Genomic DNA, 25,039 nt, shown 5'->3' with positions numbered 1-25,039 from the left:
TATGCAAATACTCTGGAGTTCAGAGTGGCCCGAGCAACAGAATAAAATACCGTTTGGGTGTAAGAATTTAGTGGAAAAGGCGGAGGCTGAACAGGGATTCCAGGCATTTTGGATTTATTTCAATGCGGCACATATCTCAGGTTTGTACACTATTTGATTACGTGTCTGTCTCCTCCGCTGGAGTCAGCATAGAAACCCTGTCTTAAGTCACCTTTGGATTTTCAGTACAGTGGACACTCCACGGATGGTTGAATTGACGGGCCTCGTCCAGGGGGGTCACAAAGGATTCTCTGGAGAGGGACGGAGAAATCGGAAACGGAGGAAAGACCCAGGATCCATTGCCAAGGAGGGGAGTGCTGCTCAGTTATGGGATCCAAGTCGGTCCTAAAGCTCCAGTCGGACGCAAGACACTGAGAAAACTACATCGAACTCCTCCTTACCGGTTCCTGGCCTGGCAGGGACACTTCCGGGAGGGGGCGGGGAGACAAGAAGAGGCGTGCCGCGAAGGAGGCCGTTTGCATTGCACCAGGCGGAAGTGTGCCAAAGGTATCCGTGTTGCCGCTTCCGGTCCGGGTCAACGCGGCTGAGGTACGCTGCGTGGTTTGTGTCGTCCCGGGGCAGATTTCTGAGGGCAGGTCAGCGGGTGAAGAGGGGAGCACCGCCGTCTGGACTGAGAAGTCTCGAGTTTAGTGGGAGGATCGGAAAAAAGGCCAGGAACCTGAATACGATCTCACCTCTGTTTCCGAGGGGGCAACTTCCACGGGGAACCCCTCTGCCGTGGTAACGGCCAAAGAGGAGATGGCGCCAGTCAGGGAGCGGCCGTGGCCAACACAGTGAGGAAGCGCGAAGGCGGGGCAACTGGAGAAACCTCGGGAGAAGAGCAAGCGCCGTCGCTGCCGCCACCACCGCCACCACCATGGAAGGGGCAAAGCCGACACTGCAGCTCGTGTACCAGGCAGTGCAGGCGCTTTACCACGACCCAGATCCCAGCGGAAAGGAGCGCGCCTCGTTTTGGCTTGGGGAGCTGCAGCGTTCGGTGAGGGGCCCAGAGAGGCCGCTCTGCGCCGCGGGGCAAGGGCGGGTGGGACCTAGCCTCGAGCTCGAGCCTGAGCCGGGCGGTTGGCCTCGTGAGGTACTCCTTGGGGAGGAGCTGCTGCCGCGGGGTGGGGCTGCCAAGCTACATCTACGCCGCTTTTCGGAAACTAGTCGCAGCTGGTCGGTCGCGAACTGGCCCTTTCCCCACCCCGTAAAATCTGATTTGTAGGTTCTCTTCTCGTTTGTGGCATGGGTCTGGTCCCCTGTTAAGTTTTACTCTTGCTACTTGCTTCTTAGGCCCTGCTTTTCTGTTTTGTCTTCCTTCAATCGAATCCAATCCCAGTCTCTCTCCATCTTCCACTTAAGGATGCTTTATGTGTCTCCCCTCGGTGTCCAGGTGTTGCGTCTGGCAATTCCTTGCCGGATGTAGCCCAACACTTCACTGTTCCTTGCTGATTTTCACTCTAGTTTGAGTACATCATTCTCGAAACGTCTCAGAGTTCTAGATTCTTAAACATGTGAATTTCCCCCGTGTTTTGGAGTGCAACATAATATAAAGAAAAAATATCAATACTGGTTTCAGAAAATCTTTGCAGTTCTCATTTTGCTGCTTATTGGTTCTCTAACTTTGTCTTTACCCTGACTTTTAGGTTCTTTGTAAGATATAGGTATCATAGCTGCCTTGGTTATTCCATACAGCCGTGTGAGCATCTAGTGAGGGGTTTAAATGAGACCTATTATACCTATTGTATTTCTGCATTCGTTGATTCACTTGTCTTATGCTTCCTCCTCTGATTTTTATACTCACGTTTCCTGTGCTTTAATTCTTTGTAAGTATGTATACTTGGTGATCTTGCTGACTTCACCTTCTTTCATTTTTGCATTTTATACTCACAAGCATATTTTTTTATTTGCCCCCTCTCCTTTCATGTTTTCATTTAAACTTATAACTGGTACTTAAAGGTGCTCTGCCCTTTTAAATCAGCCCCTAGGCTGCAAGTGCATAATAAATATTTAAAAATGTGCAACTTTGATAATTACACTTAGCAAAAATCAGCTCTTCCCTATTATACCTGCTTATTGTTATGTGTATTTTATTTTATGTTGTGAAGAAGATCAGCCCTGAGCTAACATCCATGCTAATCCTCCTCTTTTTGCTGAGGAAGACCAGCTCTGAGCTAACATCTATTGCCAATCCTCCTCCTTCCCCCCACCCCGCCCCAGTAGATAGTTGTATGTCATAGTTGCACATCCTTCTAGTTGCTGTACGTGGGACTCGGCCTCAGCATGGCCGGATAAAGCGGTGTGTTGGTGCGCGCCCGGGATCCGAACCCCGGGCCGCCAGTAGCGGAGTGCACGCACTTAACGGCTAAGCCACAGGGCCTGCCCTGTTATGTGTATTTTAAATTAGTATTTGAGTGCTTACCAGGTACCAGCAACTCCTAGGAGTTGGCATGTGAAAATGAACCAGACAAAAATCTCTGCTTGCCACATAGGATATATGTGATGATTAATTGAATTAATACCTATAAAAAGCTTAACAAAGTTCTTGGAACCTAGAACTCAAAATATGTTAGTAATTATTACGTAAATTGTAGTCACCTTTCTCTTCTTACTTTTCACTACTCTCTGTTACAACCTTATATCATCATCATCATCTCACTGTTTACAGTCAGGGTCCCATCAGGAACAGATGGCTCACTGGAAATAGGATAATTTGAGGAGGGTTTACTTTATAAAGGTACTATTTATAAAGATGCGGGTATAATCTGGTACCACAAAAGATAGTGTAGGAACCTGTAACCTAAGTGTTAATGTCCCTAAGCTGGAAGGGATAGGGGAGGGAGTGGTTACTCAAACTCTCAAGAGAAGTATGGACTTGGCTGCCTTGAGATGAGTGGTAGTTTTTGGTTGAAGGGATACAGCCAGCATGAGGTGACTTTGCAGGGAGGGAGCTGGAGGAATAAATATCCTGACCTTATTCTCCTAACCTCCTGCTGGGATTCCCCACTGAGCAAACCCAACCAGCAGCTAGGGGACATAAGAACCTGTTGATATAGTCCATACAGTTAGGCGCACTGGGGCAGAAAACATGGTAGAGAAGGGTGGAAAAGTGGACCTGGAAAATATCCAGCACAGTCACACATCATCATTTTTAGGCAACTGCAGCATCTGGATTGATAATTCAGCCGGCACTTTGACCTCTTAATTCCTTTACTTCTTTTTCTCAGCCGCCTAGTCACACAGTCAAACCCTGGATCTTGTCATTATTAAAAAGTCGCTAGCCCCTAAAATCACTAACTCAGACATTCTGCTCTGATCACAACACACTTTTCTTCCAGTTTGCTGGCTCAGTCTCAAGTAACCTCATATAATTGTTTTTATTTTTTTGAAATCTTATATAATTTTAATTTTTTTTTTTTTTGCTGGGAAAGATACGTCCTGAGCCAACATCTGTTGCCAATCTTCCTCTTTTTTTTTTCCCCTCCCCAAAGCCCCAGTATATAGTTGTATATTCTAGTTGTAAGTCCTTCTGGTTCTTCTATGTGAACCACTGCCATAGCATGGCTACTGACAGATGGGTGGTGTGGTTCCACCCCCAGGAACTGAAGCCGCCAAAGTGGAGTGTGCCGAACTTTAACTGCTAGGCCATCATGGCTGATGATAAAGTTAAAAAATTTTATTTTTAAAATTAAAAAATTTTAAACCAAACTTTAAAAAAAAGTTACAGAATGGAAATAGTTTTACAAGGCCTAGGATGGAAAAGAGCAGTTATATATAGACTTCCTCCTATGAAAGATGAGGTTTTAGGCTCCCTCTACTTCTCTCACCCCATCTCTCTAACATAGTTATATCATAATACACATTGTGAACCATGTAGCATATATACCATGGTAATATTTCCTTTTTTGTGCAACTTTTTTTTCTGGTGGTAGTCATTACCTTTTTCTTTTTTTCACATTTGCATAATTATCTACATATCAACAGTAAATCATCCCAAACTCTATGTCAGTAAGTGTAAATATCCTTTTAGTATGTTCAGACTGGTAATCTGTTCCCTTTTGTGGTGGAAGGAAACTTCTCCCGAGAGCCCTCCATCTCCCTGCTCCAATCTGGCCTGGTTGTTCTGCAGATCTGTTGCAGTTATTGTCCTGGGATCTCTGTTTAACTAGGGAATTCCCTTCACGTCTTGTTTTGGATGTGCTGAATCCTGGATCCTATGATCTTTTCTTGGATTACTCCCTCATTTGGTAGATATCATTGAGAACGGAATCTTATACACCTTCTGTCTCATTGTGGTTCTGTTGGTTTTTCTTTTTGGAGCACTTTAACCGTGAGAGAAGTCCTCCCGTCTTCTGCCTGGCGGTTTAAACTAGGCTGTGGATGGCGGGTAGGAGAATGAGCTGGGGGATGGATCTCATCACTAAGTATGTAGGCTTTAATTTAATGTCCTATTTTCCATATGATATTCCTGTCCTTAGGTGAGTCTGTTGTCCAAGAGTCCTGAGTCCCTCTACTTCAATCTTTCCAGAGTAAACCATGAGTCTTCTGTGATGGTGAGAGGACAGTAGCCTGGCCCCTCAGCGTCTGGGAGAAAATCTAGGAGTCTAAGTGCTTATACAGATTTTAAACCCACCCCTTTGTTTTCTGTTCCGTATCTGCCTTCAGATATACCTGGTACTTCTAATTCCTGAGCTTTAGTTGGGGTTTTGCAACATGAATCAGTTTGCCCGTGGGTTCCACATTCTCATCCCATCCTCCCTCCCTGCCCCCAAGCAAATTTCAGCTTTCTCAGACCTGCTGACAGTTAACACTCATCCATTAGCTTTCTAGTTTCCACGGTTTTGTTAATATCACTCATGTTGCCATCCCTTTGTCCTTGTGGTTCCCCCACCCCCCTTTTTAAATCTCTTTACTCTGATTTTAGTGGATTGTTGGAAGGGACCTGAGGGCAAACAGATGTTTTCAGTTAGTTCAATCACATTAAACAGAAGTCCCGGCATTTGTTCTTGAATTTCGACAAAACCTCATTCCGTTGACTGGCCCCTACTTTTTCTTTCGTAGGTCTTGTCTTTACTTCTCTCTTTATCCAGTTTGGATTCCAAGATCTATCATTCTAGTCACTGTCTTAAATATACCATCAACCCTTCATGTCTCATTTGGTAAAACTTCAGTATGGATGTATCCACCTGCTTCTCCTCTTGTCAGATCTAGGTGCTCTGCATCTCATTTTCTGACTTCTCAGGAACCTCGAATCTTTTGGTTATCCTCTGTCTCACTTGCATCTTCAGACTCTGTTTACTAGTTCCTTCCAATCAGCATTCAAACAGCTGTAGTATTTCCCATAGTAAGCAAATGGTTTTTTGGGTGAAGGGGTTGCTACCTTTGTCCAATTTTGTGATTTCTTTGATTCTTTTTTTTTTTGTGAGGAATATCAGCCCTGAGCTAGCATCCATGCTAATCCTCCTCTTTTTGCTGAGGAAGACTGGCCCTGGGCTAACATCTGTGCCCATCTTCCTGCACTTTATATGGGACGCCGCCACAGCATGGCTTGCCAAGCGTTGCGTCGGTGCTCGCCCGGGATCCAAACCGGCAAACCCCGGGCGGCCGCAGCGGAGCGCGCATACTTAACCGCGCATACTTAACCGCTTGCACCACCAGGCCGGCCCCTCTTTGATTCTTTCTTTCTTCTGTGCTTTTACTGTTACTGTTTCCCAATCCTGTCTTCAAATGAAGAAACATCTTTTCAAAGTCCAGCCTAAATTCCTTCCCCTTGGATGATTCCCTTCAACTGAAAGCCATTTCTGCCCCTGCTACAAACCTAGAGCACTTTATTTAATTGCATTTATCATTTTTTTTTTACCTTTTTGAAAATTTGTTTTGACTCCCCCACTAGGCTATAGGATCCGTTTATTTGTTTATGTAATCTGAATCCCATAGTTGAAGGATAAACCGTGGTTGTTAAGAAAGAATCAAGATGCCTGGCACACAGGTTCTTAAAAATGTTTGTTGAATGAATAGCTGCTTTTAGGCACCTTCAAAGGGATAGTTAGATAACTCAAATTTGTCTTTCTATGAATTTCATTTATTTTTGCCGCTTCTCTCTACCATATCCATGGGTAATTGAAAATAGGCAGTATTCTTCAGCCTCCTATGATGCTCTGTTTTCAGTCTTTCCATCCTTTTTTTTTTTTTAAAAAAAACCATCTTTATGAGATGAGTTTATATTGCCCTCTTTTTATACTTTGAAAGACTTGGGTACAGAAGGGGAGATGAATTTCTTGGCTCAGTAAGTCTTTCTCGAAGTAGTCCCTAAGTGACACTTTTAACCAGAAGTGTTTTGGTGTAGTAACAAGTATCGTGTTTTAATTTTCAATTTGAAATTGGTAAGGAACAGAATTTGCTTGATTTGTTTCAAAACCACTTTGAAGAATACACGTTTTGAAAAACTATTCTTACTTCTCTCTCCCCATGCTTTACTCATCTTAGAGTCATTTAGTATAGTTATAATGACCCTAATGACTACAGATTTAGTATAAAGGTGTAATTTGGATATGGTTTAGCTGATACTAGGAGTTAGCATTTTTTCTCTTTCTCTAATATTTGTATAAAACAGCCATTTTCTGAAAAATCTATATTCGTTACTCTAAACTTTTTTTCCACCAAAATTCTTGGAAACAGTCTACAGCCATGATTTTGTTTTATGTAATAGGCAGATATGACTGATCTCTTTGAAGTATTTTATTTTATTTATTTATTTTTTTAAAGATTTTATTTATTTATTTTTCCCCCCAAAGCCCCACTAGATAGTTGTATGTCATAGCTGCACATCCCTCTAGTTGCTGTATGTGGGATGCGGCCTCAGCATGGCCGGAGAAGCAGTGCGTCGGTGTGCGCCCGGGATCCGAACCCAGGCCGCCAGCGGCGGAGCGCGTGGACTTAACCGCTAAGCCAGAGGGCCGGCCCTCTTTGAAGTATTTTAAAAGAAAGAAAATTATTTTGAGACAGATCTTAAAGGAAGCCTATCTAATAGTGGACTGTTCTGAACACTTTTTTTTTTTTGTCTTTTTTTTTTGTGAGGAAGATCAGCCCTGAGCTAACATCCATGCTAATCCTCCTCTTTTTGCTGAGGAAGACCGGCTCTGAGCTAACATCTATTGCTAATCCTCCTCCTTTTTTTTCCCCCAAAGCCCCAGTAGATAGTTGTATGTCATAGTTGCACATCCTTCTAGTTGCTGTATGTGGGATGCGGCCTCAGCATGGCCGGAGAAGCGGTGGTCGGTGCGCGCCCAGGATCCGAACCCGGCCGCCAGTAGTGGAAGGCTCGCACTTAACCGCCAAGCCGCAGGGCCGGCCCTGAACACTTGGTAGTTTCCTTTGTCCACCTCCAGTAGCCAAAATTAGTAGACAATCTAGAAAGCAATGGAAGGAAAGACCATCTCTTTCTAGGGCTAATGAGTTATGCTACTAATATGTTCTAATTTTGTAATTTAGGTGATAAGGAGGAGACTACTTTTACAGAGAGAGTCTGTGGGTTAGAGGTTACCTCAAAAGTTTTATAGTTCAATCTGGACACTGAAAAGGAGTGATGAAAAGCGTAAGAAGCATAAATCAAGTGAAATCAAATCATGCTTTGATTGACAAAGTTGGCATTGTCACGTTTGGTTTATCACATATCCTTGGGAATTTTTCTTTCTTTCTTTTTTTTTTTTTTGAGGAAGATTGGCCCTGAACTAACATCTGTTGCCAATCTTCCTCTTTTTCTTTTTTATCCCCAAAGCCCCAGTATATAGTTGTAGGTCCTTCTACTTCTTCCATGTGGGATGCTGCCTCACTATGGCTTGATGAGCGTTGAGTAGGTCTGTGCCCATGATCGGAATTGGCGAACCGGGGGCTGCTGAAGTGGAACACGTGCACTTAACTGCTATGCCACCAGGCTGGCCCCAGAATTTTTCTTCTAAATATTATACCAGGAAGATCATGAGTCATGGAGTATTGGCTTCAAACTTCTTTCCTAGTAATTTTGCTCTTTGGAATTTCTTGATTCTTTAGCTTAGTTCTAAAAGCTAGAGTTTTTTTTTTTGGTGAGGAGGACTAGCCCTGAGCTAACATCTGATGCCAATCCTCCCCTTTTTTCTTGAGCAAGACTGGCCCTGGGCCAACATCTGTGCCCATCCTCCTCCACTTTAAATGGGACGCCGCCACAGCATGGCTTAGCAAGTCGTGTGTCGGTGCGCGCCTGGGATCCAAACCTGCAAACCCCGGGCGAGCGCGGCAGAGCGCGTGCACTTAACTGCTGCGCCACCGGGCTGGCCCCTAGAGTCTTTGTTTTTTCTCTAGCAGTTGCAGTAATTGATTTCATTTATCTGAAAATCTAGGCATTTTTTAATGCTTATGCCCTCGTCCTCCGGTCAAGTGACCCTTAAAACATAACATACTTTTGAAAAGAAAACCTTCTAGAAAATAGAAAATGTTCCTGTACAACTACTGTGGATCAGTTTAGTTCAATGAACATAGGGGCTGGCCCCGTGGCTTAGTGGTTAAGTGCGCGCCCTCTGTTACTGGCGGCCCGGGTTCGGATCCTGGGCGCGCACTGAGGTACCTCTTGTCCGGCCATGCTGAGGCTGCGTGCCACATACAGCAACTAGAGGGATGTGCAACTATGACATACAACTATCTATTGGGGCTTTGGGGAGAAAAGGAGCAAAAAAACAAAAAAAAGAACATAGGAATACTGTATGCCTTGCATTGCTGGAGACTGGGAGTATGTAAGTAAATGATAAAAACCAAAGACCTTTTCTTGCAAGAGTTTACCAGTCTGGCTTTGTCTCTAATATGATAGTCAATAGCCAGATGGCTGTTGTGGCTATTTAAATTTAAATTAATTAAATTATTTAGTTGCACTGTCACCTTCCAAGTCTTGGACAGTGCAAATACAGACATTTTATGACTTTGGTGTATTGAAGCCTACGAATGAGAGTTTGTGATGGTATTTCTGTTGGCATGGTAGTCTATTACCTGGTGGCATTCATCTGGATTTGGATTAGTTTATTTCTTGTCTTCCCAGGCCTTGGACCAGAGTTGATGGTTTGATTCAGGATATAAAATGATCAGGTCACTGCTACATTTTCTAATTGTAACACAGTTTTCTTTCAAAGCCTTCCAGATATTTCTTCAACATTCTTTCAAGTTGATTGCACTGATGTTTATGATGGAAATGCAAAATAGATTTTATAGATTTTTTTTTATTGTGGTAAAATATTCATAACATAAAATTGAACTGTTTTAACTATTTTTAGGTGTACAGTTTAGTGGCATTAACTACATTCATGTTGTTGTGCATCCATCACCACTACCCATCTCTAGAACTTTTTCATCTTCCCATACTAAAATTCTGTACTTATTAAACAATAACTCTCTATTCTCTCCTTTCTCCAGCCCCTGGCAACCACTCTTCTACTTTTTGTCTCTGAATTTGACTATTCCAGGTCCCTTATATAAGTAGAATCATACTTATGATTCTACTTATATAAGGACAAGTAGTTGTCCTTTTGTGTCCAGCTTATTTCACTTAGCATAATTTCTTCAAGGTTCATCCGTGTTGTAGCATGTGTCAGAATTTCACCTTTTTTTAAAAGGAAAATATACATAACATAAAATTTACCATTTTAACTGTTTGTAAGTGGACAGTTCAGTGGCTTTAAGTACGTTCACATTGTTGTGCAACCATCACTACCATCCACCTCCAGAACTTTTTTAATCTTGTAAAACTGAAACTCTATACTCATTAAACACAGTTAATTCCACATTTATCCATCCCCCGAGCCCCTAGCAACCACCATTCTGCTTTCTGTCTCTATGAATTTGACTACTCTAGGTACCTCATATGAGTGGAATCAAATGGTATTTGTCCTTTTGTAACTGGCTTATTTCACTTAGCACAGGGTTCATCCATGGTGTATTATGTGTCAGAATTTCATCCCTTTTTAAGGCTGAATAGTAACGTATGTACCACATTTTGTTTGTGCATTCATCTCTCGATGAACATTTGGGTTGCTTCTACCTTTTGGCTGTTGTGAATGATGTTATGAGCACGGGTGTAAGAATATCTGTTGGAGTCGCTGCTTTCAATTTTTTTGAGTATATATCCAGAAGGGGAATTGCTGGATCGTATGGTAATTCTGTGTTTGTTTTTTTGGGGAACTGCCATACTGTTTTCCAGATTTTATAGAATTTTAAGCTCCGTTGAACATAAAAACAAATTTAATTCATAGGAAGTTGAGATTGCTCAGATTACTTCTACTGTATTTCTCTAATTTATACCCTGGTACTGAAATATTACCAGAGTGTTTTACTGCTGTACAGGTGAAGCCCCAGAGAGAAGCTTTGTTTCTCTTTATTAGAAGTTCACAGTACTGCTAAAGGGCATAATTTTGTAGTGTTTGGCAGGCAGATCTCCTTAAAAGTACTGACTTAATTTTCTTCTTTCTGGTAGAGCTCCCCAAATGAAAATATTATGAAACGTGTTTTTTGGGGGGAGGGATGGGGGTATGAAATTTTCTGTTAACAGAGTTTACATTATGGTTTTTACTTACTTTTTCTCAAACCCAAGCACAATTCTTTTAAGTTTTTCTCTGTATTCATTATTTCCTTGTTGTATTTTCTGTCTCAGCCATAGTGTAACACCTTTTAAATAGAGAGCTCCAAAGCAGAAGAATATACTTAGAACGAGACTTGAAAATATGCTTGTTTTTACGTAAGCATTCAGAGTTTTCTAACACAGTAATGCATTTTTTACAGTACTTTAAGCTAGACATCTCACATTTCTATAAGATTGAAAACTTGAATCTTCAGCATGGTATTAACATCTGCTTAATAAGTCTGATAATTTCATCATTCTGGTTTATATGAATAGTTATAAAACTTGCTCAGATAGGCGGGAATAGAGACCAGTGATTAAAGGAAATACGTTTTCTATATTTTTGGCTTTCAGGAAGCCCTTACATAGGCTACCCCTTTGCTTCAAATGAAATGGTTTCAAGCTTGGCATTTTCTTCTTTAAAAGCAGGGCTGCCTAGTATAATTAGTAAGGCCCACAGTGAAGTGATTACCAAGGAATGCATGCTTTAGTCACTCCCAACCCAAGTTGATTTTATGGATCCAAATTTATTTATCTTTTTTCAGGGCCATTCTTGGGGTTAATCACATGCATAGGTGACTGAGAGTTTTTAATTTGGATAGGGATTCTTTGCGCTTGTCGTGAAAAAGTTTTGACAAGATTTCTCAGTACCGTATTATGCGTGACTGACAGCTACAGATTTGAGCCAAAATTAATTTGACAGAGGTCATAGGATTGCTTGAAAACGCTTGTCCCAGAAACACTGAGATTTCATCAGAAACTGAGGAGACCACAGTGTGCAGTGCTATTGCTTGGTCTTATTGATCCCTTTTGTTGAGATCAAGATAGAACAATGCATATGGGCACTACAGTCCAAAGTTGACTTGAAGAGTGTTTTGAGTATTTCTCCTGGAATTTGAATAGCTTACAGTGTCTTAAAGAATTATTTTTAGCCAGAAATCTCTTCCCTGCTGTAAGGGTAATAATATCTCTCTTGTAATTATCTATTCGCTTATTATGGAGATGGCTGTGAAAATATAAGTTGGCTGAACTTGTCTCTGTAAATGAGCTTTTTTGCTTTTAGAAAAAAGTTATTTATGCATACAGGGGTATTCTATGGGTCTTGGAGCTTGCAAAGGGCTTTATAATTATTTTTTGTGTACACTCTGCTTTTGGAGGTGGGAGTTGTTGACTCATCACTGCTTTGGTGAGGTATTAGCTAGGTTTCATTTCATCATAGTTTCTGTATTTCAGGCCATCTTGCAAAACAAGTTATTTTGAAACATATCATTTTTAGGTAGTGATGGTCATCTTTTGAGCCCCATAGCTTATATTTTTCTCAGTATCCCTTCAAACCATTTTCTCTCCTTGCTGTCTAAGAAAACCATCGGAAAGTAACTTGTGAGAAATCTAGCAATTTGTCCTAAATTTGTAAAGTTCTATAAAGGATTAGATACAGAAACTGAAGATAGTTGACTGACTTAATTACTTTCTCTGTTTCAGGTAAATTAGACTTTTTCTTTCTTTACCTGTCTCATGAAAATGATTTTTTCTTGATTTGGGAGATTCTGATTTTCTAGCTCTATACCCCTTTGTTACAGGTCATGTGTCTAAAACGTTACATTTGATCTTTTTTTTTTGGAAGTTCTTTTTACTCTGTGCTCTGACCTAGTTTCCCCCTCCCTCTAATACACTATAAATCTTTGAAAGTCTTTATTTAATAAATATATTATTCACTAGTTGAAATGCTTTAAAAAGTACAGCAACCTGACACTTTTATGTTACTTTTCAAATCTCATTGAAATATTTGTGTTTCCAGAACCTCATTTTCTATTTGCCAGAGTTCGTCCGTCCTCAGTGAAGTGTTTTAAGTAATTCTGCTTAATTTGGGGAGTTTTTGTGTAGGATTAACTAGCAGCCCTAATCCGCTTCTAATTCTTGGCAGCTAATGAATCCTTAGGCTCCTTTCTGGGTGTGTGCTTGCATTGTTGAGGGCCTGCTCAGTGATTTTGGTTGATTCGGCAGGTTTAGAACTGTTGGTATAGAAGTGAGTCTTGGAGCAATAATGCGCCATTAAAGAAAAAAGGGGGCAAGTACTTTAGGATCTGCTGTGAAGTATAATGAAAGACTTAGAGCATGTTAGTGAAAAGATTGCTGGGCCATAGCCTGCTTCATATTCATCACATAGTCATGGAAATATCTTTTGAAAAGTCTGATATAAAGGCCTGTTCTGCTACTGCTTTGTGAATGGAAGATTGGAATTAGATGCTTAAATGGAAAATGTTCTCTTGTTGCAGCCTCTTTGAAATGTGCTGCTAGTGGGAGCTGCAGCTTCCTCCTGCTGACTCTGAGCCCCAGGCTTCGGTTGAGATGGTCCTTTCAGAAATGTGGAGCTTAGTCCAAGCCTGGATTTCAGTGGGTAGCACCTGGCATCTGTGGCTAGAGAGTCCTATGAAGTGTAAGTGCTTTATTCTCTCCTTGTAAAGAATCCCTTTTCCTTCCTTCTCTTCCTTCCTTCCTTACTACCTTTCTTCTCTTCCATCCTTCTTTCTGCTGCTTAGCAGAGGGGAAGAACAGTGAGCAATGTACTGTAGTGTCTAGGGTGTCAGGATTTAGTTGCATTTCCTTTATGATTCTGTGACCAAAGCAAGATTGTTTTTGGATGCCAACAATTCTTAAACCCTCCTGGAATTCAAAATAAAGCGATAAATTATGACCCCTTAATATATAGTCTTGGCAGTATCATCCCGGGTGATTTTTCATTGACGGTTTACTTAGTAGCTTGTGGTAGTCAAGTTTGCCAGGTTTCTTTAGAGGTCACTCTTGTATTTTGTTCTTATTCCAAAAGACAAATATTTGAAAAGAGAGATGCATTTGACCAGTGGGTGAGGCAGCATCAACATAAATAAGGATGCTTGAAATGAGAAGACAGCTCTTTCACTTTGGTTCTACTTGATAAATTTGTACGAGGAGCAATTTGGGAATTTTTCTAAGACCAATTTCTCACAGAATTGTCTTAGGAAATTCATATAGTTGCCATCTATATTTTAGTTTAGTTAAAAAATAAAAAACTAAATAATAATGAGCATTAGAACATGCAAGTTTTAGGGCCGGCCCTGTGGCTTGATGGTTAAGTGTGCGCGCTGCGATGCTGGCGGCCCGGGTTCGGATCCCGGGTGCGCATCGGGGCACCACTTCTCCGTTCATCCTGAGGCCGAGTCCCACATGCAGCAACTAGAAGGATGTGCAGCTACGACACACAACTATCCACTGGGGCTTTGGGGGGAAAAAAAATAAAATAAATAAAATCTTTAAAAAAAAAAAAAGAACATGCAAGTTTTATATTTGGTTTAGTTGCCTGTGCCTAAGTGCTGTTCTCCTTTTTTCCTGTTTCAGAAATACTGATGATATTTTATTTTATTTATTTATTTATTTTTTGTGAGGAAGATCAGCCCTGTGCTAACGTCTGCCAATCCTCCTCTTTTTTTGCTGAGGAAGACTGGCCCTGGGCTAACATCCGTGCCCATCTTCCTCCACTTTATTTGGGACGCTGCCACAGCATGGCTTGCCAAGCGGGGCATCTGTGCACGCCCAGGATCCGAACCAGTGAACCCCGGGCCGCTGCAACGGAGCGTGCGCACTTAACCACTTGCGCCACCGGGCGGCCCCAGATGATATTTTAAAGCAAGTTCATTCCAGAAAAGACTTCCATTTTGGGGAGATTTTAAGATTCCTTTCATTGAAATTTTTAAATCTTCAGATTTTAGCTAGGAGAATATTGAGCTTCTTCTCATTGCTAAAACAAAGTGTATAATTAAAGCAAAACAAAACCAATACTCTGGGCAAGGCAAGTGAAGTTCTGCAGATGAGGACTCTGAATGAAAAATGTGTCATCCCCTCAGGGCCTTTGTTTTATTTATTTATTTTTTCCCCCAAAGCCCCAGTAGATAGTTGTATGTCATAGATGCACATCCTTCTAGTTGCTGTACGTGGGACGCGGCCTCAGCATGGCCGGAGAGCGCGTGGGTGTGCGCCCAGGATCCGAACCCCGGCCGCCAGCAGTGGAGCGCGCGCACTTAACCGCGAAGCCACGGGGCCGGCCCTCTCAGGGCCTTTGTTTTCTTTTTCTTTTCTTTCTTTTTTTTGTGAAGAAGATTAGCCCTGAGCTAACGTCTGTTGCCAATCCTCCTCTTTTTGCTGAGGAAGATTTGCCCTGGGCTAACATCTGTGCTCATCTTCCTCTACTTTATATGGGACGCCGCCACATCATGGTTTGACAAGCGGTGCGTCGGTGCATGCCTGGGATCCGAACCTGTGAACCCCGGGCCGCCAAAGTGGAGCTTGCGCACTTAACTGCTATGCCACCGGGCCGGCCCTGATATGCTTGTTTTCTGTTGCCCTTTCTCTTTCTAAACATTTTGGATTCTGGTCTTATAGGTGACTCCCAATCAAGTAAGTATCTCAGCTACCTAGTAAAAGGATGGGCTTCATGTTTGGGAAAACAAAGAGGTATTATAGACTTATGAGATTATGGTATCTTGTCATTTTGCTTGATATTTAATAATTTAATATATACTTTATTTAAGTGCCTCTTATGGCCAAACGATTTTGAGAGTTTCAGAGATAATTACTAAGGTTGTTCTTTACTTTTGAAGAGCTTACAATCTATTAGAAAAGATGAACAAAGTAATTACCATATAAAGTTCTATAACTGAGCTGTTACAGAGTCAAGGATACCTTGGTAGTAAGGTCCAATGATTCCTGCCTCCAATATTTTTTCTTTATCTCTGGCTTTCAGGAGTTTGAGTATGATGTATTTAGTATTTGTTTGTTTGTTTAGGGGTGTAGAGGACAGGAAAATTCTCTGTTGCCCTTGAACTCTAATCTTGAGCAGTTCCAGTGTCCCCTATTCTCATTGGTGGGTATTTCTCTGATCCTGTCCTCCCCGTGACATTCGTACTCTGCCTTGCATCTGGTGGGTCTTGTGCAGGATAAATTTTTTTGCCCTTCCTTCAGTGGTAGGAGACATATGGTGGTATTAGTCTAGTATGATGGGCTCAGGACTGATTTATGCCCTATCCTCTAGGAGTAGAGGTTTTTTTCTTTTACCCTCACTGCAACAGCAATGGGTGTTAAGCTGTGTCTTGGTGGTGGTATGATTTGCTGCCCCTTCCATGTGACTTAAGGCTTTTGTTTAGTAGGGGAGAAGGGTCCAGTCAGAGCTCTTTGTGCCTTTTCTGCAGATGAGGGTGCTCCTCCCAGGACTGTACCACCAAAGGAGGTTCTCTGGTCTCCTGCCCTACCCCTAATCTTTCTCCTGAGTATCTGGTGGAGGTCTGTGGAGAAGAGCCTGTAGGTGGTTGTGAACTCCTCTTGTGTCTATGAGTCCCAGGGGTTTTACTAGCCCACACTCAGCATTTATCAATTTGTTAATAATTTTAGCTGAATTTTTTTGTGTGTGTGTGAGGAAGATTAGCGCTGAGCTATCATCTGATGCCAATCCTCCTCTTTTTGTTGAGGAAGATTGGCCCTGGGCTAACATCTTTGCCCATCCTTTATTTTATGTGGGACGCTGTCACAGCGTGGCTTGACAGGAGTGCATCAGTGCGAGCTCGGGATCTGAACCTGTGAATGCCGGGGCGCTGAAGCGGAGTATGCGCTCAACTGCTGCGCCACCGGCCCGGCCCCTTAGCTGAATTTTTATTACTTGATTGTCTGGTGCCCTGCATCCCTTCCACCTTTCTTCTGCCACAGATGAGCCAATGCTTACCTCTATCTTGTCTTTAGGTTTCAGTGTACTTGGTTGCCCTGGGACCTCAGCGTTCTGATGCATTTGAGAAAAGTTAATTTGTAGTTTATTTGCTTTTGTTTATTGTTAACTCAAAAGCAGTGTTCTTTCCAACTTTACATCTTAAGTAGATGTGGAACTTCTCTCAGGTATTTTTGTTCGTATATTATACACCCCACAAGATATTATTGCTTTATATAAGTTAGTATTCATAGAGATTTACTCAAGTACTTACCTTTTCCATTATTCTTCATTCCTTCCTGATTTCCATGTTTCCATTCAGAGTTATTTTCCTTCTGCCTGAAGAACACCCTTTATTTTTATTTATTTATTTATTTATTTATTTTTTTATTGCAGTAACATTGGTTTATAACATTGTATAAATTTCAGGTGTACATCATTATACTTCTTTTTTTTTTTTTTTTTAAAGATTTTATTTATTTATTTTTCCCCCAAAGCCCCAGTAGATAGTTGTCTGTCATAGCTGCACATCCTTCTAGTTGCTATATGTGGGACGTGGCCTCAGCATGGTCGGAGGAGCGGTGAGTCAGTGCGCACCCGGGATCCGAACCTGGGCCACTGGCAGTGGAGTGCACACACCCAACCGCTAAGCCACGGGGCCGGCCCCATCATTATACTTCTAGTTCTGCATAGATTACATCATGTTCACCACCCAAATACTAATTACAACCCATCACCACACACATGTGCTGAATTATCCCTTTCGCCCTCCTCCCTCCCCCCTTCCCGTCTGGTAACCACCAATCCAGTCTCTGTCTCTATGTGTTTGTTTATTGTTGTTATTATCTGCTACTTAATGAAGGAAATCATACGGTATTTGACCTTCTCCCTCTGACTTATTTCACTTTGCATAATACCCTCAATGTCCATCCATGTTGTCACAAATGCCTGGATTTCATCGTTTCTTATGGCTGAGTAGTATTGCATTGTGTATATATACCACATCTTCTTTATCCATTCGTCCCTTGATGGGCACTTAGGTTGCTTCCAAGTCTTGGCTATTGTGAATAACGCTGCAGTGAACACAGGGGTGCATGTATCTTTACGCATTGGTGTTTTCAAGTTCTTTGGATAAATACCCAACAGTGGAATAGCTGGATCATATGGTAGTTCTATCCTTAATTCTTTGAGGAATCTCCATACTGTTTTCCATAGTGGCTGCACCAGTTTGCACTCCCACCAGCAGTGTATGAGAGTTCCCTTCTCTCCACATCCTCTCCAACACACGTTGTTTCCTGTCTTGTTAATTATAGCTATTCTGACGGGTGTGAGGTGATATTTCCTTGTAGTTTTGATTTGCATTTCCCTGATAGTTAATGATTTTGAACATCGTTTCATGTGTCTGTTGGCCATCTGTATATCTTCTTTGGAGAAATGTCTGTTCAGGTCTTTTGCCCATTTTTTAATTGGGTTGTCACTTTTTTTGTTGTTGAGATGCATGGTTCTTTATATATTTTGGAGATTAAGCCCTTATCAGATGTATGGTTTGCAAATATCTTCTCCCAATTGTTAGGTTGTCTTTTCGTTTTGTTGATGGTTTCCTTTGCTGTGCAGAAGCTTTTTAGTTTGATATAGTCCCATTTGTTTATTTTTTCTATTGTTTCTCTTGCCCGGTCAGACGTGGTGCTTGAAAATATGTTGCTAAGACCCATGTTGAAGAGCGTACTGCCTATGTTTTCTTCTAGAAGTTTCACAGTTTCAGGTCTTACATTCAAGTCTTTAATCCATTTTGAGTTAATTTTTGTGTATGGTGTAAGGTAAGGGTCTACTTTCATTTTTTTGCATATGGCTCTCCAGTTTTCCCAACACCATTTGTTGAAGAGACTATCTTTTCTCCATTGTATGTTCTTGGCTCCTTTGTCAAAGATTAGCTGTCCATAGATGTGTGGGTTTATTTCTGGGCTTTCGATTCTATTCCATTGATCTGTGTGTCTGTTTTTGTGCCAGTACCATGCTGTTTTGGTTACTGTAGCTTTGTAGTATATTTTGAAATCAGGGAGTCTGATACCTCCAGCTTTGTTCTTTTTTCTCAGGGTTCCTTTAGCTATTCGGGGTCTTTTGTTGTTCTGTATAAATTTTAGGATTCTTTGTTCTATTTTTGTGAAAAATGTTGTTGGAACTTTGATAGGGATTGCATTGAATCTATAGATTGCTTTAGGAAGTATGGACATCTTAACTATGTTAATTCTTCCAATCCAAGAGCATGGAATATCTTTCCATTTCTTTGTGTTGAAGAACACCCTTTAGTATTTTCTTCTTTGTGAGTCTCTTGGTAATGAAACCTCTCCTCTTATTTTTTTCTTTTTGGTCTTAAAATGTCTTAATTTTATTGTATTTTGAAAGGAGTTTTTGCTGGGTATAAAATAACCAATTGGCAGTTATTTTCTTTCAGTACTTTGAAAATACTTGGTTCCCGTTGTTATATTGACAAGTCAGCTATCAGTCTAATTGTTGTTCATTTAAAGATAATACATCTCTTTTCCTCTGGCCTTTAAGATTTTCCTTTTTGTCTTTGGTTTTTTAGCAGTGTTATTATGATGTGCCTGGGTCTGGTTTTTTTGTCCTTAGGGTTTGTAGAGCTTCTTAAATCTGTGGCTTGGTGTCTTTTATCAGTTTGGAAATTTCTCAGCCATTATCTTTAAATAGTGCTTCAGCCCCATTTTTTTCTTTTCCTTCTAGGCTTTCAGTTATATGGATGTTAGACTTTTTCACTATGTCCCACGTGTCATTTGCATTCTTCCCATTCTTTACCTTCTATCCTTTTTTTTTTTTTTTTGTGAGGAAGACCAGTCCTGAGCTAACATCTGTGCCAATCCTCCTCTTTTTCCTGAGGAAGACTGGCCCTGAGCTCACATCTATTGCCAATCCTCCTCCTTTTTTTCCCCCTTTTTCTCCCCAAAGCCCCAGTAGACAGTTGTATGTCATAGTTGCACATCCTTCTAGTTGCTGTACATGGAATGCCGCCTCAGCACAGCCGGACAAGCAGTGTGTAGGTACGCGCCCAGATCTGAACCCAGGTCGCCAGTAGCGGAGTGCGCGCACTTAACCGCTAAGGCATGGGGCTGGCCCCTGCCCTTCATTTTTGAGATCTCTACTTTTACTGACATAGAAATGTTTGTCAGAAATATAGATAACCAAGAATGATACGATTGGTATTTTTTGCTAGTTTCTGTCATTCAGATTAAAGCACAACATGGCACTACACAATCAATGAACTTTTTCATAAGGGTACTAACGTGGTAGGTTGATAGATTTCATTTGGAAGAAAGACTTCATATTAATTCAATTTAGTAATATTGGAGTTTTTTTGTTTGTTGTTCTGTTTTGTTTTGTAAGCACAGATACAGAAAAGCTACATGAAACAAATGTCTAATTTCGTGAGTCACTGTATGCCGGTGTCCTTGTAGCCACCACTCAAGTCAAGAAATAGAACTTTACTGGCCACTTCAGAAGTCTTCCTTGTGCCCTGTTTAACATAACTGCTTCCCTTTCCCTAGAAGTAACCACTGTTCTTTCACAGTAATCCATTCTTTGTGTTTCTTTATATTTTTATCACCCAAGAGGGCATTCTTACCCCTTGTACTTCAGTCTTGCTATTGTTTTTTAAAATATATCTTTTGAGTGTCTTTTAATCCACACATTCTCTTTCTCTGTAGATTATTTATCTGTTGAGGAATCTGGGCCATTTGACCTGTTGAGTTTCCCTACAGTCTGGATTTTGCTGATTGCATAGTTATGATACAATTCTGCTCTGTATTTTCTGCAGATTGCCAGCTGGATCCAGAGGCTTAATGAGACACAGATTTGATCCTTTTGTCATCGTAGTTTCCTGTTCTTTCATCAGATGCACATAATATCTGGTTGTCTGTCTGTTCTTGTGATCTGCTACTGTGAAACAAATTACCCCAAAACTTAGTAACTTATTAGAAAAACTGTTTCATTGTATCTCATAACTTCATAGGTCATGAATTCAAGCAGGGCTCCATGGATGATAATTCTGCTCCTTGGGGCATCCATTTGGTGGATGGGCTGGTCTGGAGGTTCTACATGGCTTCGTTTACATTGCTGACACTGGTAGGAGTGACTGGAAGGCTGGACTTAGCTGGGCTCCTCTTGCTTTCCATGTAGTCTTAGGTCTCTTTACGTTGTCTCTCCAGCAGAGTAGTCTGAGTTCTTACATGGTAAGTGTCAAAGAATTTATGGACATATATTAAAACCACGACAGTAACTAATATTTTGGGGAGATACTTTGATATATCCTGTTTCTCTTTAAAGTTTCACCCGCTAATTTTATCACTTATCCACGAGTCTTGCCTGTAGCAGTTATTACTGTGGTGTTCTAATGGTGATTTTCTATTTTCCTCATTCATTCTACATTTATTAACTAGCATTCTTCTGTAAAAAAGATATTTTACATCCTACAAATAACTCCTCCCCAGTTATTTATTTATTCAATCATTATTCACATCGGTGTGGACTCATGGATATTTGTTTTATTTGAGTTATAATCCGATACTACCATAATTTATTTTGTTATTCCAGATTTTCTAGCTTTGGCCATTGGGAGCTTTCAGGTTGGCTCTTATATCCTTTAGACTAGATTTAAAATGTTTTTCTGGCCTACTTTCCTTGTAAGGATGTTATTCTGCTGATTATTGTCTTTTTTCCCCCTATAGATATGGCATTTGACCTCAATTGCTTATTTTTTGTGAAATTAGTTTTTCTGAACTTTTAGAAGGAGACATGGTTAAGGATAGTATTTCCAACTTCAGAGAGTTTTCTTTTCTGTTGTTTTCAAATAGTATTTACAAATATGGTGGTTTGATTTCTAAGATTTCCTAGCTTTGTTACCTTCTCCATTTCTTCCTTTGTCTCTTTTGTACTTGTCCCGTGTAATTTTGATTCTGTTTACAACACTTACTCCTTAGTTGAGAGCCCTGTCTTGGATCTTCAGTTTCAAGAGTGTATAGAGGCTAGACTGTTCCATCTCCTTAGACCTTACATAGGCCCCTTCTACTCACCTCTTCTACTTGCCTGCTTTTGATTTGGGCAAAACCTTTTCCATTTTCAACTATAGTCCTCAAATTGGCTCCCTGTGCTTTCTAGTGAATACCTGTTGGCTCTTTTGGTGTACCTCAGCTCTTAGATGAATTAGATACCCTGTTGTTTCCCTCTGCTTCTGTTTTTACTGAAGCTGAAACTACATAGGTCTTATAGATGTCACTGATTTGTCCCCATCCATTTATATCGTGGGGTTCTTGGAGATAACTGGATGACCCCTAGTTTTGTTGTAAGTGTTCACAGTGCTTTGATTTTGCTGTTTAATTTCTCTTTTTTTTTTTTTTTGAGGAAGATCACTCCTGAACTAACATCTATTGCTAGTCTTTCTCCTTTTTTCTCCCTAAAGCCCCAGTAGATGGTTGTATGTCATGGTTGTACATCCTTCTAGTTGCTCTATGTGGGACGCCACCTCAGCATGGCTTGACGAGCAATGAGTAGGTCCGCGCCCAGGATCCGAGCTGGCGAACCCATCCACTACATCACCTGGCCAGCCCCAGTTACTCTGTTTGTATAAGGGTGTTTATGGAAATTTCAAGGCTTCATAGAATCTTTCTGCTATTCTTTTTAAAAATATCATTTTGAGCAAAATATATTTTGATGGCGTATTAAATCATAGATGTGCTTGGGTTACTGGTTAGAGAATGAATGGCTAAAAACTGTGGCTTGTAAGATTTTTTGCAACATTATACTAGGGGCAAAAAGTACAAAAAATTAATAAAATACATTTTATCTAGAAGGAACTTAATGTTTCATGCTTATTTTCCACCAGTTTATTATTTGATTGAAAGCTAAGTTTTATGTCAATAAACCTATCATTGTGAATTTTAAGGTCTCTGTTTTCAGTTTAGTTTGCAAACTTGTACAGGCCATTTATTCTACGTGTTTCTTTTCTTTGATTTCTTGTTTATCTTTGGAAAGATCTTGAAGAATAATTATGTATAACTTGTAAAGTGCTCTATCAGCATAAGAAATTGACTAGGTAAATCTATGTAATCTGTCTTCACAGTTGGCTCTTCCTGAATTGAGATTGAAAATTTTTTTCAGTCCATTGTTGCCAGCTCATTTTAGCCTTCTCCCATGAAGAGGCAGTTTGGTGTAGAATTGGATTAGAATTTATCAGTTAATTAGTTGCCTACTGTGTGCTGCATGATTTTGTTCCCAAAGTTATCTTTCAGAATAGGACTACTCCCTTTTGTAACTGTGATTAGCTGTTAGAGACCAAATTCTATGCTTTTGTTCTATGTAGTATTTCCATAGATACATTTATTTTCCTATGAAAATGATTTTAGTAGCATGTAGAGCACTTTGCCAAATATAAATACATCAGAAAATAATTGAAGTATGTGAAATAGTCACTTGGGGTGAGAGAGTTTTTCTGCTGTTTTATTCAGGAATTATAGATCGACATGTAGGACTGTTGAGACCAATATGAAATATATTCTCCTATTTATAGGATATATTAAAATAGCTTCCACGTTCAATTCTCAGCGTGAACAAAGCTTATTTTAAGTGGAAAAGGGAAAACATCCAACCTATAGATAGGGGTTGGAAGTTACACAGTGACATTTTAGTTTTAGTAGAAACTTCTGGGACATTTTTCTTCTTTCCCCCCTCACAATTAATGATTCTGATCAACAGGATTAGATCTGTTGATGCAATTGATAACTCATAAGCCTTCCTAGAATGAGTCAGAAGATTTTAGGTAATACTTTTGTTGAACAGGGCCTATAAATATGTAGTTGAAGTATTGGCTGAATTAGTGGGTAATTTAGCTTGTCAGGTTTTTCTTTCATTATAATTTGGTCTAAGTATGTTTATATATGTATTGAGGTTGTATGGCATTAAAATTATTTAGAAAAGTAGTCTCTAAGAAATTTTTGTCTGATTTACTTTCAGGTTCATGCATGGGAGATTTCAGATCAATTGTTACAGATCCGACAGGATGTGGAATCATGCTATTTTGCTGCACAGACCATGAAAATGAAGATTCAGACCTCATTTTATGAGCTCCCCACAGACTCTCATGCCTCTTTACGAGACTCATTACTAACCCATATCCAGAACTTGAAAGACTTGTCACCTGTCATTGTAACGCAGGTAAATCCTGTGCTTCTCTTTAGGGAAATTTGTAAGGCCGTTTGGATTTATCAGGTTAATTTTGATTGACATTGCTAGGTCATGTGAAGTAATGTTAACTTTATTACAGACTTATTGCTATATTCTTATAGGTGGCTAGAAAGTGAAAATTTAAGTCTTGTCTTAGTCTTAAAGTTCATTTGGTTTCAAACTAACTTAAATACCAGAAGTGGGAGAGGTGAGTATAGGTTTTCACAGGCAGGCGTGAGACCCCCCCCCCCCCGTTAAAATTGCAGATGATTAAAAAACTGCACTCTTCTGGATCAGAGGTCTACATAGTTGATTTTTTAAAAAATCCTTTCTAAAAGTCTCATGAGTGAAATGGTGAGCTAGAGTATCTGGCCTTTCCCCATTAGACAGGGAAATACCTTAGAAAGGAAAACTGGAAACTTCAGTGAATACATACTTACATGTGTTCTCTGCCTGGCATAGAAGTGCCCTTGAAGAGGAAGGAGGCTTTTGCATAAGGCTTCAAGATGAGAAATGGAAAGAGAAGGGAAATGGCAATCCATTACTTGAGGAGTGAGTCAAAGGGCTGACTTTGTCAGTAGCTTTGGCCTTTTTGCAAAGTATAATTTGTCCGTGAAGTTCTATGGTATTGCCAAATAAAAGTAAGTATTGATATAATCTGAGGAAAATCTATATAGTCTGTTCTTTCTGACTATTTCTTTTTGGTTTGGTTTTGTTTTTTATTTTTAAAAGTTAAAGGTTAACTTTTAAATCCAAGCAATTTATAGCTAGCCCAGAAGAGTTTACATGACATATATAGTTGTGGGGGTAAAGGGAGGAGGGGGTTGTCAGTCTTAATTGTCATACTGTTTGGAAGAAATTTAGTTTCTTTCTTTTCCAGTTAATATTGATGGTAACCCATCTGTTCTATTCATTTATTTAATCTCTCTTCTTATTCAGCTGGCTTTAGCAATAGCAGACCTTGCCCTACAGATGCCTTCCTGGAAGGGATGTGTACAAACATTGGTGGAAAAGTAAGTAACTCATGCATGGGAGATTTTATGCTATTTTGCTGTTTTCCCAAACTCTTAACATAGAATTATTTATTATTAACTTTTGTTAGATTAAAAGAAAATCATTTAAAATTTAAATACTACGGGAATATGTCATGTGGGACATAAAAAACCCTCGTAATTTACACACAGACATTCCTTGAATTAACTGCAGCAAAGTCTTTCATTGCCTTATGGATCACTCCCACTAACTGATGTGTCAATAATTCTGTGAAAATATTGTCAAAATGTTTAATGATATATTAAATTGAAAGTCATTATGAGTATATGTTCTTTCTAGTTGGAGTTTATTTTCATGTCTATCAAAGAGACAGTATTATTTTTAGATACATGGAGCCTGCTACTTTGAATAAAGCA

General features: G+C 40.2%; 1 protein-coding gene across 2 annotated transcripts in view; it reads left to right on the top strand.

The window, feature by feature from the left end:
- Nucleotides 1-573: 573 nt before the first annotated feature.
- Nucleotides 574-25,039, top strand: part of TNPO3 (transportin 3) — a 94,684-nt gene continuing 70,218 nt past the window's right edge. The window contains exons 1-3 of one of the 2 annotated variants that reach the window (XM_087430485.1): nucleotides 574-1,036; nucleotides 23,421-23,621; nucleotides 24,570-24,643. In XM_087430485.1, the coding sequence (XP_087286611.1) occupies nucleotides 917-1,036; nucleotides 23,421-23,621; nucleotides 24,570-24,643 (395 nt within the window). In that variant the 5' untranslated portion in view covers nucleotides 574-916. The remainder of the gene's footprint in view (nucleotides 1,037-23,420; nucleotides 23,622-24,569; nucleotides 24,644-25,039) is intronic. The other variant, XM_004418700.3, reaches the window with a different exon arrangement.

The sequence above is a fragment of the Ceratotherium simum genome, chromosome 1, assembly GCF_057802395.1.
Source record: "Ceratotherium simum simum isolate JZ-2026a chromosome 1, ASM5780239v1, whole genome shotgun sequence".
NCBI lineage: Eukaryota > Metazoa > Chordata > Mammalia > Perissodactyla > Rhinocerotidae > Ceratotherium > Ceratotherium simum.
Note: the sequence above shows the minus strand (reverse complement) of the source record. Positions and strands in the feature narration are given on the sequence as shown.